General features: G+C 46.0%; 1 protein-coding gene across 4 annotated transcripts in view; it reads left to right on the top strand.

The window, feature by feature from the left end:
• IDE (insulin degrading enzyme) overlaps nucleotides 1-20,982 on the top strand; it is a 90,925-nt gene that overhangs the window by 60,708 nt on the left and 9,235 nt on the right. For 3 of the 4 annotated variants that reach the window (XM_073685240.1, XM_073685242.1, XM_073685243.1), the window contains exons 15-21: nucleotides 7,349-7,493; nucleotides 10,829-10,939; nucleotides 11,443-11,563; nucleotides 14,946-15,037; nucleotides 15,611-15,722; nucleotides 15,810-15,977; nucleotides 16,254-16,526. In XM_073685240.1, coding sequence (XP_073541341.1) covers nucleotides 7,349-7,493; nucleotides 10,829-10,939; nucleotides 11,443-11,563; nucleotides 14,946-15,037; nucleotides 15,611-15,722; nucleotides 15,810-15,977; nucleotides 16,254-16,526 — 1,022 coding nt within the window. Of the gene's footprint in view, nucleotides 1-7,348; nucleotides 7,494-7,882; nucleotides 8,028-10,828; nucleotides 10,940-11,442; nucleotides 11,564-14,945; nucleotides 15,038-15,610; nucleotides 15,723-15,809; nucleotides 15,978-16,253; nucleotides 16,527-20,982 lie in introns of all 4 variants that reach the window. The other variant, XM_073685241.1, reaches the window with a different exon arrangement.

Raw genomic sequence — 20,982 nt, 5'->3', positions numbered from 1 at the left:
GTTTTAACAACTTTAATAAAGAGGAAAGCTAGAGATGCCACCACTTCTACATTGTCAAAATGTTGCAGGATCTGCTGTAATCACAGGACTTTGGATCTGTAGTGGGGTAACTGGTAGATAAAGGCATTTTACCCATCCTGTACAGTGATGGCTACGGTATAGGATCACGGTACGATCAGTGGGATCCAGTCTACAGGACACCCAGTAATCCTGAGCATGAAGAGGTGAGGATCTGTGCAGGAATCTGCTCTTTGCTTCTGTTGTATTGAGCAGTTACAGCACAGCGATGGCTAGCGAGGCACGAAAATGGCACTGTAACATAAATCTCGATCAATGGGGTCCCATCGTCTGGATATCCTTCAATCATAAAGTGATGGTGTATTCTTAAAGACGTCATCACTTTACAAGAAGGAAAGACGACTTTTGTTTTATAGTGGGAACTAGATTAAAGTCCTGTGATTACAGCAGACTCTGTGTAGTTTCCAGCATATAATGGCTACAGTGTAAGATGGTGTTGCGTGTAATATAAATCGGCAGACTTGGAAGAGACTGTGACTGGGCAATGCATTGGATCTCTATTGCATGCAATTTTTTTTGTAAATTAAGAGAGAAGTAGGCAGGGTTAAAGGGAACCTCTCGGCTTAATTTTCCATGGTCAAACAAAAGTACTCGTATAGCTCAGTGTGCCACAATAAACCTGAATCTGTTGAGAGAATCCTTTTATTTCTTTGCAAATTCAGTTTCGGATGGCGGTGCGCTTTAGGCAAGGTTTCCTCAGCTGTTCTCTCTGCCCTTTGCCACCTTCCATAGAGACGAGATCTGATGTGTAACGTGGTTCTTCTACATCAGGTAGACACATCTCCGAATTAAAAGTAGATACTTATACGAGTAGCAGAGCTGGGATGCTGCAGGTATGTCTGTCGGACGTAGCAAAGCTGGGATGCAGCAGGTATGTCTGTCGGACGTAGCAGAGCTGGGATGTAGCAGGTGTGTCTGTCGGACGTAGCAGAGCTGGGATGTAGCAGGTGTGTCTGTCGGACGTAGCAGAGCTGGGATGTAGCAGGTGTGTCTGTCGGACGTAGCAGAGCTGGGATGTAGCAGGTGTGTCTGTCGGACGTAGCAGAGCTGGGATGTAGCAGGTGTGTCTGTCGGACGTAGCAGAGCTGGGATGTAGCAGGTGTGTCTGTCGGACGTAGCAGAGCTGGGATGTAGCAGGTGTGTCTGTCGGACGTAGCAGAGCTGGGATGTAGCAGGTGTGTCTGTCGGACGTAGCAGAGCTGGGATGTAGCAGGTGTGTCTGTCGGACGTAGCAGAGCTGGGATGCAGCAGGTGTGTCTGTCGGACGTAGCAGAGCTGGGATGCAGCAGGTGTGTCTGTCGGACGTAGCAGAGCTGGGATGCAGCAGGTGTGTCTGTTGGACGTAGCAGAGCTGGGATGCAGCAGGTGTGTCTGTTGGACGTAGCAGAGCTGGGATGTAGCAGGTGTGTCTGTTGGACGTAGCAGAGCTGGGATGTAGCAGGTGTGTCTGGACGTAGCAGAGCTGGGATGTAGCAGGTGTGTCTGGACGTAGCAGAGCTGGGATGTAGCAGGTGTGTCTGGACGTAGCAGAGCTGGGATGTAGCAGGTGTGTCTGTTGGACGTAGCAGAGCTGGGATGTAGCAGGTGTGTCTGTTGGACGTAGCAGAGCTGGGATGTAGCAGGTGTCTGTCGGACGTAGCAGAGCTGGGATGTAGCAGGTGTGTCTGTCGGACGTAGCAGAGCTGGGATGCAGCAGGTGTGTCTGTCGGACGTAGCAGAGCTGGGATGTAGCAGGTGTGTCTGTTGGACGTAGCAGAGCTGTGATGTAGCAGATGTGTCTGTTGGACGTAGCAGAGCTGGGATGTAGCAGGTGTGTCTGTTGGACGTAGCAGAGCTGGGATGTAGCAGGTGTGTCTGTTGGACGTAGCAGAGCTGGGATGTAGCAGGTGTGTCTGTTGGACGTAGCAGAGCTGGGATGTAGCAGGTGTCTGTCGGACGTAGCAGAGCTGGGATGCAGCAGGTGTGTCTGTCGGACGTAGCAGAGCTGGGATGTAGCAGGTGTGTCTGTTGGACGTAGCAGAGCTGGGATGTAGCAGGTGTGTCTGTTGGACGTAGCAGAGCTGGGATGTAGCAGGTGTGTCTGTTGGACGTAGCAGAGCTGGGATGTAGCAGGTGTGTCTGGACGTAGCAGAGCTGGGATGTAGCAGGTGTGTCTGTTGGACGTAGCAGAGCTGGGATGTAGCAGGTGTGTCTGTTGGACGTAGCAGAGCTGGGATGTAGCAGGTGTCTGTCGGACGTAGCAGAGCTGGGATGTAGCAGGTGTGTCTGTCGGACGTAGCAGAGCTGGGATGCAGCAGGTGTGTCTGTCGGACGTAGCAGAGCTGGGATGTAGCAGGTGTGTCTGTTGGACGTAGCAGAGCTGTGATGTAGCAGATGTGTCTGTTGGACGTAGCAGAGCTGGGATGTAGCAGGTGTGTCTGTCGGACGTAGCAGAGCTGGGATGTAGCAGGTGTGTCTGTCGGACGTAGCAGAGCTGGGATGCAGCAGGTGTGTCTGTCGGACGTAGCAGAGCTGGGATGTAGCAGGTGTGTCTGTCGGACGTAGCAGAGCTGGGATGTAGCAGGTGTGTCTGTTGGACGTAGCAGAGCTGGGATGTAGCAGGTGTGTCTGTTGGACGTAGCAGAGCTGGGATGTAGCAGGTGTGTCTGTCGGACGTAGCAGAGCTGGGATGTAGCAGGTGTGTCTGTCGGACGTAGCAGAGCTGGGATGTAGCAGGTGTGTCTGTCGGACGTAGCAGAGCTGGGATGTAGCAGGTGTGTCTGTCGGACGTAGCAGAGCTGGGATGTAGCAGGTGTGTCTGTCGGACGTAGCAGAGCTGGGATGTAGCAGGTGTGTCTGTCGGACGTAGCAGAGCTGGGATGTAGCAGGTGTGTCTGTCGGACGTAGCAGAGCTGGGATGTAGCAGGTGTGTCTGTCGGACGTAGCAGAGCTGGGATGTAGCAGGTATGTCTGTCGGACATAGCAGATGTCTGCCTGAACCACAATGACAGTAGAGACGGGCTCTGGTGTGTGATCAACGAGCCAAGGGCGACGAGAACAGCGAGGATACATGGCCTAGGAGTGCTCGAAGCCTGGAAGATGCACCCATCAGAGTACGTGCAGCTGAATCTGCATGGAGATAAAAGGAAAACTTCTCATCAAGTCATGATCTGGACCAAAGAGTTATCATGGCACAGTGTCTGCCAAAGGTGCTGCTGTACAGGTCATTGGAAATGGAGATGACCGGTCCTCTTATACTGCTGTGCTTGAAAGAAGGGGTTCCCACCAGTACTTGTACAGAGAAACCAGAGGCCCTGATGTTTTTAGTCTTCATTGGAAGTTAATTACAATACATTAGTTTTATAGATTTTTAGGACCCACCCTGCAAACTTCGCTGTTTATTCCATTCTTGAGGTCCTGACCTAGTCGTGGAGTATAAGTGATGTATAGTTTAAAGCCAACTGGACTATATATCTCAGAACTGTTAGTCCCTTATGATTGTATGTTGTTGATTTTCTCTGTGTTCAATAAATATAAAGTTTAAAAAAAAAAAAAAAATTAACTGGAATGAAGTTTTGGCCCATAATTTTAGGCACCAGTTGGGGTCCTAGCATGTCAACTTGGGGCTGGACAAATCCCAGGTGTTAAAGAAGCACTCCTACTCCCCTCATCAAAATTGTTATCCTCTTAATATATTAGTCATCATATTATATAGCACTGTGTACTTACAGTTGCTCATTTTACCCTTCTACCTAGAATTCTTCTCTATTAGATCTATGACACCATGTGATTAAAAAGTAACGAGCTGAATCCTTCTAAGCTCTGTGTAGAAACAGGAGGTCAATTGTCCCTGTTAGGGGGAGGAGGGAGCAGCTGCGTCAGGAGGTGAAGAGGGGGATAATAAATGCAGGGACAAGAGACTTGCTGTTTCTACATGGAGCAGAGAAAAGAGAAGAATTATAGGTAGAAAGGCAAAATGAGCAATTGTAAGTACACAGTGCTATATAATATGATGACTGCAATATATTAAGAGGATAAAAACTGATGGGAGTAATAAGTAGCCAGTTCACATGGTAACTTGCTAATTGCATGTAATTGTTTTTCTGCTTCTGACGTCTGTGGGATCTTAGCTAGCTATTAAGACATAAACATATTAAGACATTTCTGGAATTCTGTCTGGCTCCTAAAGTCAGTAAATTTTCTTTTCCCGTTTTTAACTGTTCATTATCTTTTTGTATATTGTTTACCGTATTAAATGATATTTGTATTGGTATTCAGTGGCATTCATTGTAGCAGTGAAGTGCTGCCACAGGTTGTAGTGACTATGTACTATAACACCTCGCTGCCCATGTTTTGTGCAAGCACAGCACTTATTGAAGGTTTTAATTATAAAGCTTAAACCAGGGATTATAATCCTACATTTTCTAATTTTATTTTTTTTGTTCTTTGTTCTCACCTTGTATTTATAATGAACTGTCAGTGACCTATGTGTAATGTGGTTTTGGTATTCGCATAAAGGAATAAATGAAAGGGTTAATTCTTAAGTGCTGGCTTGTGGGGTTTTTGGTTAAAAACATACATTTTTTTTTTGTGTGTGTTTTAAGTGTGGCAACCTATAGTATAGCAATGGGGGAATAAGCTGGTTGCTTGGAGCCTGTGGATGTGCTTGATTGGCATGTGTGCTGAGAGCTCTTGCTGCACAAACGCATGCACGAAGAGTTAAAAAAAAAAATCTGACTGCAGCAAACAAACGCTATGCTGGGATACATACAGTATCATGGAGATACAGTGCCAGTATGTGGCCAGGGCATAACTGGGCAGGCCATACATTGGGTAGATAATTTTGGATTGCAATACCGTTTTTTAAATTGCACTTCTTGAAGTCTATTGTGGTGTTGTGTTTTTGTTTTGTTTTTTCCTTTTTTATGTTTAGAAAAATTCCTATTTTTTTCCCATTAAATTTTTTCCCAGTTTAGATAATTCTTGGGAGGTTTGTGGGCAGATCCCTGTAGTTCCATAGTCGGAGGGCCGCTGGTCAATGCCTACTGGTTTTAATATTTTTAGTACATATAATAGTCCTCTGTATAAATATAATCCCCTCTTTCAACAGAACATATAAAACCTATTGAGTACAAGTAAGAGATATGGGATGCAGATATATAAAGAATAATATCAAAGTTTATTAACAAATAATTGATTTACAGATAAAGGTGTGTCTATAATATATTCAAATTGTAGGCAGAAACAACAAGATAAACACACTATGCCCCAGCAAAAAAGTGTGAAACAACTGAAAATATGTCTTATATTCTAGGTTCTTCAAAGTAGCCACCTTTTGCTTTGATGACTGCTTTGCACACTCTTGGCATTCTCTTGATGAGCTTCAAGAGGTAGTCACCGGAAATGGTTTTCACTTCACAGGTGTGCCCTGTCAGGTTTAATAAGTGGGATTTCTTGCCTTATAAATGGGGTTGGGACCATCAGTTGTGTTGTGCAGAAGTCTGGTGGATACACAGCTGATAGTCCTACTGAATAGACTGTTACAATTTGTATTATGGCAAGAAAAAAGCAGCTAAGTAAAGAAAAAAGCGTGGCCATCATTACTTTAAGAAATGAAAGTCAGTCCGAAAAATTGGGAAAACTTTGAAAGTGTCCCCAAGTGCAGTTGCAAAAACCATCAAGCGCTATAAAGAAACTGGCTCACATGAGGACCGCCCCAGGAAAGGAAGACCAAGAGTCACCTCTGCTTCTGAGGATAAGTTTATCCGAGTCACCAGCCTCAGAAATCGCAGGTTAACAGCAGCTCAGATTAGAAACCAGGTCAATGCCACACAGAGTTATAGCAGCAGACACATCTCTACAACAACTGTTAAGAGGAGACTTTGTGCAACAGGCCTTCATGGTAAAATAGCTGCTAGGAAACCACTGCTAAGGACAGGCAACAAGCAGAAGAGACTTGTTTGGGCTAAAGAACACAAGGAATGGACATTAGACCAGTGGAAATCTGTGCTTTGGTCTGATGAGTCCAAATTTGAGATCTTTGGTTCCAACCACCGTGTCTTTGTGCGATGCAGAAAAGGTGAACGGATGGACTCTACATGCCTGGTTCTCACCGTGAAGCATGGAGGAGGAGGTGTGATGGTGTGCGGGTGCTTTGCTGGTGACATTGTTGTGGATTTATTCAAAATTGAAGGCATACTGAACTAGCATGGCTGCCACAGCATCTTTCAGCGGCATGCTATTCCATCCGGTTTCGTTTAGTTGGACCATCATTTATTTTTCAACAGGACAATGACCCCAAACACACCTCCAGGCTGTGTAAGGGCTATTTGACCAAGAAGGAGAGTGATGGGGTGCTACGTCAGATGACCTGGCCTCCACAGTCACCAGACCTGAACCCAATCGAGATGGTTTGGGGTGAGCTGGACCGCAGAGTGAAGGCAAAAGGGCCAACAAGTGCTAAGCATCTCTGGGAACTCCTTCAAGATTGTTGGAAGACCTTTTCCGGTGACTACCTCTTGAAGCTCATCAAGAGAATGCCAAGAGTGTGCAAAGCAGTCATCAAAGCAAAAGGTGGCTACTTTGAAGAACCTAGAATAGAAGACATATTTTCAGTTGTTTCACACTTTTTTGTTAAGTATATAATTCCACATGTGTTAATTCATAGTTTTGATGCCTTCAGTGTGAATGTACAATTTTCATAGTCATGAAAATACAGAAAAATCTCTAAATGAGGTGCGTCCAAACTTTTGGTCTGTACTGTATACCAAAAACTAACCATCACAGTTGCTGCAGCCTATGTGGTCCCAGCATACACCTATAATACTCATAATGCAGATCCTATAGTGTGAGGTTGCAATGAAATGGTTAAATACCTGTATTCATGATGCTGGACCAAAGTGAAAAGGAGAAAGGTGTGCAAATGCCTCGACGCACGTTTCACCGCTCACAGATGTGGCTTCGTCAGGGGGTGTTATGGCCCTACATCCGAGGTGTTTTATAGAGAGTGGCTGATAAATACATGATTGTCTTCCTTGTGTAACGGCGTGCCGCCACCATATCACCACGATATAGTGGAGGGGCACTCTGCACAAGCGTCACAGAGGCACATGACCAGGTCAGTTGACCCGGACAGTTACCCCGGCAATTATTTGTTAATAAACTTTGATGATATTCTTTATATATCTGCATCCCATATCTCTTTCTTGTATTCAATAGGTTTTATATTGTTTGGATATTCTGTAGCTGGGAAATGATGAAGCCAGACTTTAATCTCGATATTCTCTTTCAGCCCATTTGCTTATGTGGATCCTTTGCATTGTAACATGGCCTATTTGTACCTTGAACTGCTTAAAGATTCACTCAACGAGTATGCATATGCAGCAGAACTAGCCGGCCTGAACTATGACCTCCAAAATACCATCTATGGGATGTATGTAAGTACCTGAAGCCAAGGCGGTTACGAGACCATCTCAATGTCCTCCCTGGTCATTATGGGTGGAAGACTCCTACCACTGCTCAGTCCTCTCTAGAACCTACTCTTTAGATATCATTTTTGGGGAGCCAACTTTTTTTTTATTACCTCTTTTGTAAATCTGAACCACGGAAACATTTTTTGTTTCATGGTGCAGTCCAGATCCCATCCCAAAGACCATGTGATTGTGAAGCTGCATATTCATACTCTTTTTGTCAAAGCTCCTCCTGGCACGTTCATCTCATTGCTTGCATTATCACATTTAGTGCATCTGTTCTTTTAGGTTTTTGGTTTTTTTTTGTATTTTTATTTTTTTGTTCCCTTTTTATTTTCCATTTTTCTTTTTGTTAGTCGTTACCTCTATGCTGACCCCCTCCATTGCAACATGACATACCTGTTTCTAAGGTTATTGAAGGATGATTTAAAAGAGTATACATATGCAGCCCGCCTCGCAGGTGTCAACTATGGCATTGCATCAGGAATGAATGCAATTCTTGTAAGTAAATATCTCAAGGAAGCAGCAACTTCCCATTAAGGCATGAAAAGACATAACTGTGTGGGGTGATTGTTCTGGTTTTATATATGGACAGGGCTTTCCCTCTCCTTGTCAAGAGATTTAAGAAGCACGGCATATCCACTCCTCATCACTGAAATTGCAATACCAAGTTGGAAAAGTCCTGGAATTCTGAAAGTCACAGGATCGATAGAAATGAAAACAACCTTTTTTTAAAAAATAAAAAAATTACACAATCTCGATTTACTCAGCATCGAGTATGAGCGCCACTCGTAGAAATAAATGCCCTTCGATAACATGCCAATGTGTGTGAGAACGGTACGGAGGATTGTGACATTCTGAACGCACTTAAGCAAACACATTGAAGAAATGGCTGTATCATTGGTTCTACCACCACATCAATGGTTTGCAGAGCTGTTATTGTGCTTGGAATGAAGACAAGAGGCGCTGGCTACCATTCTTTATGCCACCAAACACCATACTTGTGGAAGCGGGACCAGTGTGACGTTCCTTCATGGTGGCCGCTTCGTGGCACTGCCCACATGGTCTCCAATCCATTCATTGCATCCAATACCAAAGCGGGAATCATCGCTGAAGAGGATAGACCTCCATTCCAGCCTCCACTGCTGTCTTCTTCTGCCCCATAATAGCCTTTGAGAGCGGTGATGTGATGTCAACAAAGGGGCCTTCGTGAGGGAATATCATAATGGTCCAACTCAGTTATGGTGTGGGGTGGCTTAGTTTACCTGGGATGAAGGCTAGAGATGTCCAGCTACCAACCTTGACAGCTTGGTGTCGCATATAGTGGTGGAACCAGTGGTACAACCATTTCTCCAAAGTGTCACAGGAGTTGTTTGTCAACATGACAATGTCAGGCCGCTACTGTGAGCAGCCTGCGTGGCCTAAACTTGCTACCTTGGCCTGTACTTTCTCAGGACTTTTCACCCATCAAGCACATATGGGAAGTCATTGTTCGTCAGTTGCAAAGGAAGCTGTCAGCTGCGGATCTTGATGATTTTCCCAAGTGAACATTCCTCAGACAACCATTAATAAGCTCGTTGATGGCAGCCTAGGCCGTAAGTGCTGGGGATTTCTGCACGTGGTGCTCAAACTAGATAATGACTAAAATTGAAAGGTTTTGAAAAATTGTTTCCATTTCTTTTCTTTCACTTATCGATTGAGATTTTCAGAATTCCATGACCTTTTTAAATTGCAGCAGCAAAAAAAAAAAAAAAATGTTGCGTGTATGATCTGACGAAGGGCAGTCGATGGCCATTTTGTTATGAATTAAATGAAATGCACGGGTGTTGTGGAGATCATCCCATTTGCAACTTGGATGACCTCCATTAGTCATGCTTTGGCGATACTAATTCATTTCTGAGCTGCTTGCATTCATGCACCCTTTATATTAAGGGTATGTAATGTATCCGTAATTTTCTTCTAAATTATATGGGGTTACTTTTTTGGTTTTATTTAAAAAAAAATTTAGAGCTTTATAAAGGAATAACCTACAATAGACATTTTAAATATGTTGTCTGCTGCTAGAGAACCCTGATCAGACAAGCTGGAGTTAGTGGCACAGTTCACATCTAGGTGGATTTTCTAAACCAGGCAACCCCCTTTTTAAAACTTGAGTTGTAGTATTACTCAATATAGTGTAGTTTTTGTTTTTTTTTCATACAGTAAATTTGTAAATCTAAGTTTACTTAAACAAAAGTTTCAAAACGTGATGAAAAAATTATGGAATTGGAGATTAATTGTCATTATATAGTGTAAATCATTTTTAAAGGTTTTTATCTATGAACAATATGAGGACATTTTAAATAACTTTAGGATGTTAAATATTGCATTTGTTAAATATCAAACGGTTCACAAGAGATTTTCTCTGGGAAATGCTTCTGTGTATTACGTGCATGTTACCCTAACCGCTGCATGTGTTCCTCACAATGGGTCAGGGAACGGAGTTTGATGCCGCAAACTAAACCTGGTGCCTGCATTCAGGACCCATATTTTTAGGTAGACTGTTATAACTGACAGAGTTCACTCGAAAGAAGTGCAATTGGACTCGTGACCTTGTATGTAGGGAATAACTTAATATTTTGGGAAAAACTTTGTCTATGGGTTAAGAAGTTGCATACTGATCACTTGGAGCCCGACTGCGCAGATCACACAGCGCTCAGTTTTGTCTTCAATTATGGAGCGGAAGTTGCTCATGCTCCGCTCTATTCAAGAAGGGGCTGTGGACCCAGAGACCCTGTCCTGGGGGTCCAAGCAATCAGTTCTCCCTATGCTGAAGGACAGAGGATAACTTACTATTTTTTAGGATGACGATGCAATTTAAATATTAAATTTCCCAGAGTAGCATTGCACGGTGAATAAGCCTCCTTACATTGGCATGCCAGCGCCGGTATGTCACTCTCCACAAGGAGAAATGTTACCCCTTAGACCTCAGTCTAGAGCCCCTCACCTAGCTGAATCCGTTCTCATACTTTGCACCGATGAGGAGTAATACCCCGAAACACCGTGTCTGCAAATTGAGATTCTGATTTGGCTTTTATCCTAAGTCCTATTGCAAGGCTCGTTAAAGGGTCGAGCCCTAGCCTAACTTGTTTTGGGTTATCAGTACTAACAGTCTGTCTATGAATATGGCGCCTTGTGTAGTAACCCCTATTAACTGCACACCTTACATGATTCAGAACCACTAACACTGACAGATGACGAATCCCCGCCCGTGTGTGTACGGCGTCGCGCTGGATGTATTGATATCTGCCCTATCTTTACAGCTGTCGGTGAAGGGATACAATGACAAGCAGCATATCTTACTAAGGAAGATCGTTGAGAAAATGGCCACCTTTGAGATAGACGAGAAACGTTTTGAGATCATTAAAGAAGCGGTAAGTCCATCCCTAAATTCTGGTTTCCCCGGATTATTTGTTTTCTGTCGTATCTTTCTTGTTACAGATAATTTAGCGATTCTGCAGCTTAGAGACACTTTATTGATTTGATTAGAAATGCTAATGGACACCGCACTAAAATAATTATTGGAAGGGATCTCTTTATGGATAAAAGCAAATTATGTCTCTAAACTGGAGCTTTGCCTAAAGTGGTGGTCGGGATAAAAAAAAAAGCACTGCTGCAGTTCTGTTCCCTTCTCCACCACCTAGAAAACAAAGCCCTGCTTAGTATTACATATGGAGGTGACAGCGAAATCGCACACGACCTGTAGACGGGTCAGGTGTGGTCACTATTTTGGGTGGGGTGGGGCTATGGTTTTCTAATCTTGGACAACCCCTTTAAAAAAAAAAAAGAGGACTGTCTGCAAAAGCGTGTATGTGGATATATCCAGTCGGGTGTTGCCATATGTCCTGATTACAATGCGAGGTTTTCCTTGTTGCAGTACATGCGTTCTCTGAACAACTTCCGTGCAGAACAGCCTCACCAGCATGCAATGTATTACCTAAGGCTGCTGATGACCGAAGTGGCCTGGACCAAAGACGAGCTCCGGGAAGCTCTAGAAGGTGAGAATGTCTGTCTGATATCGGGAATGTAACCGTAACTAAAGTCATCTGCAAATCAATGCACAGGAAACGCGGATTGTTGGCCATGGATTCTGTTTATGGAGTACATTTAGAGGGAACCTGTCACCAGCTTTTTCCCATATGAGGGGGAAAGGCCAGTACCTGTAAGCCCTCATACACAGCATTCTAATATGCTGTATATATGCCCCAAATCCGGCCTGCAAGACGAGAAAAAGATATATATCAACAATTACTCCTGCTATGAAGTCTCATAAGCGGTATATCTTTATTTCAATATATAATTGACAATAGTATTACATTTACAAGAAAAACGGAGTACCCTAGGTAGACCATTACATTACACATGTACATAAATGTAATAAAAAATGTGCAGATAATACCAATATCCCAATGTCCAAAAGGTATATCCCTAGACTTCCCATTAGGGCAATATCTATTAAGTAATAGAACGGGAATTACATAGAGTGATGCAACAAACGGGATGCGTGCAGTTTGGTCAGGAAAGCCCCAACGCGCGTTTCACTCTAACTTCGTCAGGAGGCGTGTCTAACAATGAGCTCTGTGTGGGTATTTATAGGAAAGGAAGTGAGCATCAACCAATTGGCATAAAGAAGGCATGTATAAGAATGACCAATCAGGCACTAGTCCATGTGTAATTGAAAACATCAATCATGTAATGTGTTATTAAAATGCAAGGATAGGATGACCAGTTAGAGAGCTTCTTGTATGTATACAGGGTGTCTAAAGCGAACTGCTAGCCAATCTAGGCATAGAACATCATACTTGTATATCAGATTTCAATCCATTAAGAATGCTCTTTCATATACAGGTGTACGCCCTAATAATTGAAAGAGCCTCTGAGAATGCACTACGTCACATTAGGGGAATGTACCCCTTGTCCGACACCATGGCGCATGCCCGGTTGGTATTCTCACCCATGAAGAACTTCCGCTCACCGTAACAGGAGATCGGAGCATGCGGCGTCACCTAGTGAACAGTTTCCCTGCCGACGCAAGCACTTGCCGAACTCCTGTTCCAGAGCAAGTGGTTTAAATAGGAGTGGCTCCTTTCTGTCCTCCATAGGTACCTCTGCAAAATTATTCCTGGGCACTGATGTGCTGCTATGGCAGCCAATGGCCTAGCAATCAGTTCTTGCACTACAGGATTATTGCATTGCTTTGTAGAAGTGATCAAATGATCTTAGCGTCAAAGCACATAGGGCTAAAATAAAAAAAATCCACTTATGAGAAAATTAAACAACTCTTGGGATCTCAACAAAACATGTTATCTCCAGTCTGACCCCCCCCCCCCAGTTCATCTATATGGCACTTCATATATTGGAGCAAAGATTTTAGTTTGGTTTTGTTTTGCGCTTTTGGTTTGGCTTTGCGGTAGTGTTTTGGCTTTGCGGTAGTGGTTTGGCTTTGCTCTTTTGTTTGTTTTTTTAGTGAATGGCTGGAAAGCCGCCCCATATGCACACTCTCACAAGTCACACTGCCTGGAAATAAAAAAACACCATGCAACACCAGATCCAGACCCATACAAAGAGTTCCAGGTTGAATGGGACATCCCCCTTTTTAAGTTGGAATTTCAGTCGTGCTTCTAGTCGAAGTGGGATTTGGCTTGAAAACACGTCCTTCAGAAAATAATTGGGTGCCCTCTTGTAAAGGGAGGGAGGTATCTTACTAGGCATGCATATTCAACGTGTGGATATTAGAGGAGATATATCTTTATTACATGGTGCATCCTATTGAATGCATGAATAGCCTCCTATATGTACCACTCCGAGTGGTGGCTACATATGATTCTGCAGTGTCACATCACAGTATCTTGGTCCTTCTGAGCGTATTCTGCTGTAATTTTCTGGCCACAAGCTCTATTGTCATCCAGCTGGATGCAGTCCCGACAGGGATGGACTCACAATGCGGCTGCGTATGTCATACATTGCACCCGGCTGTTCTATTTCTGGATTTGTAAAGGTTGTTTTTCTCCCCTCATTCCCTGCACAGACTGAGCACTTGGTTATCCCTTTTCTAGAACATCACCATCATGTTTCTATCTCGCTGCACTTCCTCTGCTTGGAGTCCTCTGTTTGTGCCGCGGGTGATTATTTGCCGCTGTTCTAATAGCCCATTTTCCAGTTGTTTAATACTTGATTTGCCTTCCCGGCAGCCCTATAAATCAAGTTCCCAGGTCTGCGGAGAGCGCAGCGTTATCTCCTTACACCACCTGAGCGAGTGAAGCTATTTGCTCTGCAGCGTAAACACATGTGCCGGAAGATTGGGAAGCATAAATGCAGAAAGTGGGTCAGCCGGCGAGTGGATTATGAGCGCAGCCTCCGCTCAGGTCACGAAATACAAAATAGAAACGTTACTTGTTTTTTATTTGTTTTCTGCTTCCATACATCACAGAATTGCTCAAATATGACGATTGTCGTAGGAGCAAAGGCAATTTTCTTACCCAACAGCATTTCTGCCAGTGCTAAAACTATCTTCTTTTTAAACATGAAACGGTCTCCCGAATGGTAATAATCCTATTTACTACCGAAGTTCTCCCCCTGGAAAACAAAATAACTCATTAAAATGTGTATGAGGAATGTAGTGAAAATTAGACAATAAACAAAAAATGTTAAGGGGGTTTTCATAAATTCTGGTAAGGCTGAGCGCACACGGTGTGGCGGCGGCTGCTGCACACTCAAACACACACAAACACGGGGAGAAGATACAAACCTCTTGTCCTTAGTGGGATTTGAACCCAGGACCTCGACGCTGCAGTGCTAATCACTGAGCCACTGTGCTGCCCTATGGGTTACAGTCTTCGTTTCCTCTTCTGATGCAATCACTTGGTTGCATTTGTCCGGTGGATGTATGGCAATAACCGGCCTCGGTACTGATGCTTGCAGGATTATGCCAGAACGCCGAGGCCGGTGACTTGGCTGCAGCCATCGTGTGCATGTACACAAAGTCATTGCTGCAGGCAAGTGAACAAGGAGCAGTGGTGACCACCGGGGCATTTCTGCTAGAGAGGCAGATGAATTTATAAGATATTTATTATATTTTATTTTTTTTAAGAACCATAGGCATTAGACAGCAGCTCGACTGATATTTGGACATGCCCAACATTTGTTGTCATGAGTGGTGCATAATTCCCATACACCTTCGCGTAGTAGCTGGCTCGGCTGCAATTTAGGAAATGTGATTACTCCGGCACATAACATATCGACCTGTGTATCGCTGGCGGCCATTATTGTTCTACTTCCATTATCTGTATAACAGGCTTATCTGATAACTCACTTTATTCCTGTAAAACCTGAATTGTCAGTAGATTGGCCGATGTTTTAACAATTGTTCTTTTCTCCCAGATGTCACCCTCCTCCGTCTCAAGGCCTTCATCCCTCAGCTGCTGTCCCGGCTGCATGTTGAAGCTCTTCTTCATGGCAATATAACAAAGCAGGTTGGTTACTGACACTGTACATGTATGACATGACGCCGTCCGTAGCAAACCGTGATTGATGCTACAGTATACCACACAATGGCCAATGCTCAAGGTGTCCCCAACTGCGTATTATGGCTTCTGTGCACTGTCAGGCCTCATTCAGACGTCCATGTTACCCATCCGGTTTTTTATTTTTTATTTTTTTCATGGTTACAAAACGTACTCCTTCTCCATTGTAGGGATGTCCTTGAGATTGGGTGATGGACTCCTAACTGTGGAGGCCATTCATCTACCCATAGGTTATAATATCAAGATGTTAATGTACACCTCATCAGTTCATTGTGGGAGCGATGCCTCTGTTAGGCATCAGTCATAGCCTGCATTTAATGTATATATTGGGAGATTTTTCTGGCACATGCAAAACGGGAAACGGGAAGAAGTCTGAGAAACTGCCTTATGGACATTGGTTTTCATCACTGGAAATATCTGATGGGCTTCATACACTGTCTGTGCCTGGATGTGTAACATGAGTGTTAGAAAATGCAAAACTACAGCCACCGTTATGGAATAATATTTTTTTTCCTTCTGCAGACGGCCCAGGGCATCATGCAGATGGTGGAGGACACTCTGATAGAGCATGCCCACACCAAACCGCTGCTCCCAAGTCAGCTGGTCCGATACAGAGAAGTACAACTTCCTGACGGCAAGTCACCGCTCCACCGCCACCTACTGTTATAACAGGGGACTATTGGTCGGTTGTGATGTCCTGATTTTTTTTTGCCGTTTACAGGGGGCTGGTTTGTGTATCAGCAGCGGAATGAGGTGCACAATAACTGCGGCATCGAGATCTACTACCAGACCGACATGCAGAGCACGTCCGAAAACATGCTCCTGGAGCTGTTCTGTCAGATCATTGCCGAGCCCTGCTTCAACACGTTGCGCACCAAGGAACAGCTAGGTGAGCAATCCCTAACCCTGCCTGCTGACCGGTGGCTGCCACAGCAGAAGATGGGGCTTTTACATTTTAACATGCCCCATCTTTTTTTTTTCTTCCAACATCTGGATGGTTTTCCAATGGCCTCCATTACATAGTATTTACTATCGGAAGATAATAATGGATAAACAGTGTTTGCCATTTTCGGTTCCTAAGCTGGTGATCAAGGCTTCAAAATGGCAAGAAAAATATATATTTATATATATATATTTTTTTTTTAATAAAACTTTGTTTTTGCAGGTTATATTGTGTTCAGTGGTCCCCGCAGGGCAAATGGGATCCAAGGCCTGCGATTCATTATTCAGTCTGAGAAGCAGCCACACTATCTAGAGAGCCGGGTGGAGGCCTTTCTGAAGACAATGGAGAAGTGCTTGGAGGAGATGACAGATGAGGCCTTCCAGAAACACATCCAAGCCCTGGCTCTCCGGAGGTTGGACAAGCCAAAGAAGCTGTCTGCCGAATGTGCAAAGTACTGGGGAGAAATTATCTCTCAACAGTATCACTTTGATAGAGGTAAGACCGGGGAGGGGTAACAAATGGCACCATGATCAGCAGATTATCCGTCATGGGTTTTCATCCCTCAGTAACTTTTACTATATCCAATAAGTAGACTGATGAATTAATACTGCAGTCTACCCCGCTATGTAATGTTTTATATGGGAGTCTTCAGTTCAGCAGATCTCCGCTTTATGGCAGTGGTTGATAAGAGTCTTCTGCTCTGTCATGGTCATTGATGATCAAGATGGGAATAACATTTTAAATGAGTTAGTGATTGCAAATCACTAACACATGTTATTTGATGATCAGTGGGATTTTGACCTCTATGACCCCCGACCCTGAAATTAAATAGGGCTGCTTCGGAGCTGCGTCCTTTTTTTTTTCCCTGCAGAGCCGATCCCAGCCACCTGCCACAGCGCTGCTCCATTCACATGAATATGGGCGCTCCTGTTCTTCAGATTGGTTCATGGAAGCTTTGCTGGGCGCTGAAATGGCACTGAGTCCCATAAGAGTCTGAAGGGGGTAGAAGGTAGAATTCAGGGTCCTACTGATCATTAGGTGATTGCACTGCCTTGTGATATCACTTTTATGCAGCCAGGGGTTTGCAGGGAGGTGTCGTCCATATCACATTACCAGACGTTCAGCAGGTTGGACTATCAACATGGCCGCTTTTAGGCTATGTGCCCACGATGCGGATTTAATGCATTTCCGCCGCGGAAATGCATTAAAATCACTTGTTAAGATTTTTGCCATGTTTCCCAATGATAATCTGCATGTGCTGTGCACATGCTGCGGAAATTTCCACTGCGGATTATCATTGCGGAAAAATCTGCAGGACAAACATTTATTGTGCGATTTCGCGGCGAATTCGCCACCATTGACTTGAATTGAACCGCATAACATCCGCATGATCCGCGGATGGTACCCGGGTTGGGAGAAAAGGAGACTCTCCTCCAACCCGGGTACCATCGTACCTGCAAGTTTAAAAAAAAAAAAAAAAAAAAAAAAAAGAATTATAAAGTAAAAAATAAAAAAAATTATTCATACACACCTCTACGGCGGCCCTCGTCTCCTCCCGGCGGCGATCCTCTCTCCTCGGCGTCCCGCAGTGTTCTGCCAGGACCTGCGGTGACGTCATTTAGTCAGCTGATGGTCACACGACCGCTGACGTGAGCGGTCAGGTGATGGTCGCGTGACCATCATCTGACTAAATGACGTCACCGCAGGTCCTGGCAGAACACTGCGGGACGCCGAGGAGAGAGGGAGGACATTGCCGGGAGGAGACCGGGGGCCGCCGGAGACGTGTGTATGAATATTTCTTTATCGCTTCATTGGGGGACACAGGACCATGGGTGTATGCTGCTGTCGCTAGGAGGTTGACACTAGGCAAAAAAATAAATAGCTCCTCCTCCGCAGTATACACCCGCCTACAGGCACCAAGCTCACCAGTTTAAGCTTAGTGTCTGTACGAGGTAGACTGGATCCTCCTCAAAGCGGCCTGGGAGGGAGACGGTGGTCACTGCGGTGACCTTCCCCCAGATCTGGGGTCGACACAGTTTCCTCCAGGTCAGTGCAGGAAGGAGGAAGAGCCAGGATCTCCCCCCTATCCATGGAGGACCTCCTGTGACCATCCTCAGAAGGGGAGAAAAAGAAGAAGTATCGGGCCCCTAAAAAAGGACAGAAAGGTACATCTCCTGCTGTCTCCCAACCGCAGGTCCCAGGCCCCCAGCGCTGCCTGCCATGCCCCCTGCTCTCCCCCTCCCCCACTCCTCTCATCAAACATGGCGCTTACTTCAGTAGCACTTCCTGGGCCACCCCCCCTCTCCTCGCATCTTCAGCGTCCCCCCACCTCCTTCTTCCTCATTATGCGCGGCAAAACTGCCCGCTTTTTCTCCGTCGGGGGGCGTCTCTAGTGGGCCGTTCCTCTTACCGGCGGGTATATGCCCCCTCCGGCAATCGACCAATCAGGACCGAGGAGCATTGTGACTCTTCACTCACGCCAACAAGCCCTCCCGCGGACCTATCAGCGGCCGGGTCCTTTAAGCCCGCTCCCTTTCCTTCCGCCTATCAGAGTCTCGGCGCCCTTTGTCATCAGGGCAGCACGCTCTGCTCCTGCTCTGCCCCTCTACGCAGACGCCATCAGTCTGCCTGGCTGCTTCATCACCGCAGCTCTGCTCCTGACTCCCGCTCCAGCCTCTGCTCCGGAGTTCCGACGGGGGACACGGAACTGTGGTTACTTCAGGACCGGGTAGGCTCTGCCCTGGCACCGATCCACAGGCTCCCTCTGCAGTATCCCTGTCAAGCACATATGCCCAAACCCAGGGAGCTCTCTGTCCGTCCCTCTCACAGAGTCACATACTACGCCTGTGCTCTTTGCGATACTAAGTGGCCCGCGGGTCTCACAACAGCTTTCTGCTCGACCTGCAAACCTCCCGCCATGCTGGCACCCCAAGATCCCCCGGCCACCCAGGACGAAGGAACTCCCTCTCCTCCGGAGTGGGCTGTCCCAGTCTGTCTCTGACATCACCAAGGTATCTCAATCTCTGGTGCAGCTCCTAGAACGCTTGCCTCTGTTATCCACGGCCACCAGTGCTCCGAACGTTCCCACAGACGATTCGCAGGCACCCCTGCCCCCTCCTCCCAAGGGCAGACACTGCGCACGTTCTCAGAAACGGACTCACACAAGCTCATCCTCCAGCTCTCCAGACTCCAAGATGCTCCCTGCATCTCGCACCTCTTCCCCGGAGGTCGCCCTGGGATCTAACTCGGCATCAGATTCAGACTCTGGATCCGACACGGACCAATATTCCAAGATCCAGTACATGGTTGACATCCTTATATCGGCCGTCAATCAGACTCTGCACGTTAAAGAGGACGGGAGCGCTTCTCAGGACTACTCCATTTCCTTCAAGAGAATTAAGCGCCCGGCACACACCTTTTTCTAACCATGTAGAATTTGACGGTGTTTTTCAGAAACAGTGGGAGCATCCAGAAAAGCTCTTCACAGGAAAGAAACAGTTAGACATGCTATACCCGTTTAATCACGATCTTGTCAGTAAATGGACGGTGTCCCCATCTGTGGATCCTCCTGTCTCTTGTCTCTCAGCCAAGACGGTGCTGTCTCTTCCAGACGGTTCCTCCCTCAAGGACACTATGGATAGACAGGTTGAGGCCTTGGCTAAGTCAGCCTTCGAGGCTGCTGGCGCCTCCCTTTGTCCTTCCTTTGCCTCAACTTGGGTATCAAAAGCAGTGTCCGTATGGGCCAAACAGCTCAGGCAGGGCATTTTAACGGGGGCTTCCCCGGACGATCTGGCTGACCTAGCGGATCAGATCTCCCACGCAGGGAAATATCTGCTCACGGCGTCCCTCGATGCCGCTGCCTGCTCTGCCCGTGTCTCTAGCAATCTTATTGCCTTACGTAGAATTCTTTGGCTGAAGGCTTGGAACGCCGACCCGGCTTCCAAAAAATCTCTAACAAATCTTCCTTTTCAAGGCTCCAGGCTTTTTGGGTCTAAGTTAGACCAAATAACTTCTGATGCTACTGGGGGCAAGAGAACCTCCCTTCCCCAGCCCAGACCTAAACGCCCCTTTCCTAGGAGGCGTTCCGGTCCTTTCGTCACTTCGCTCAACCGGGCCCCTCCTCACAGCACAGCGAGAGAGACGTAAGCCTTCCTTTAGGCCCACTCCCAACTGGCGCGCAAAGGGTCGCTCCTCCAAGTCCTCTGGATCCCGATCACGATCCAACAGATTTTCCTCAGCATGACTGGTCACTCCCACCTGGGACTTCTCCCAGGGTGGGCGGCCATCTGCTTCTGTTCCGAGACTCTTGGGTCTCGGCAATAGAAGACGCCTGGGTCAAGGAGATTGTGACCTCCGGCTACAAAATCGAATTCAACGCCAGGCCAGGAACACTATTTCTCAGGTCCTGCCCCCCGCATCCATCACTGCTCCCCGGTTTCCTTCAGGCCATTGCCTCCCTTCTGCGCTCAGGAGTCCTAGTTCCCGTCCCCTTTCAGGAAAGGTTTTCCGGTTTTTACTCCAATCTTTTCGTTATTCCAAAAAAGGACGGCTCAGTACGTCCGATTCTGGATCTCAAACAGCTAAATCGACAAGTAAGCACCCGGCACTTCAGAATGGAGTCCCTCAGGTCGGTAATCGCCTCGATGGAAGCCGAGGAATATCTTATGTTCAATGGACATTCAGGTCTCGTATCTTCACATACCAATCTGCGCATCACATCAGAAGTTCCTTCGCTTTTCCTTCCAGAACGCACATTACCAGTTCACTTCTCTCCCCTTCGGCTTCGCCTCCGCCCCAAGGGTTTTCACGAAGGTAATGGCGATGATCATGGCCATTCTACGAGCTAGGGGGATTGTAATTATCCCCTACCTCGACGACCTGTTAATCAAAGGCACCACGTTCAGGGATTGTCTCCACAGCCTCCACATCACCTTGAACACACTCTGTTAGG

The sequence above is a fragment of the Phyllobates terribilis genome, unplaced genomic scaffold, assembly GCF_046119375.1.
Source record: "Phyllobates terribilis strain yellow unplaced genomic scaffold, ASM4611937v1 Scaffold_5__5_contigs__length_657084704, whole genome shotgun sequence".
NCBI classification, from domain to species: Eukaryota; Metazoa; Chordata; class Amphibia; order Anura; family Dendrobatidae; genus Phyllobates; species Phyllobates terribilis.
This window is presented reverse-complemented; position numbering and strand designations above follow the sequence as displayed.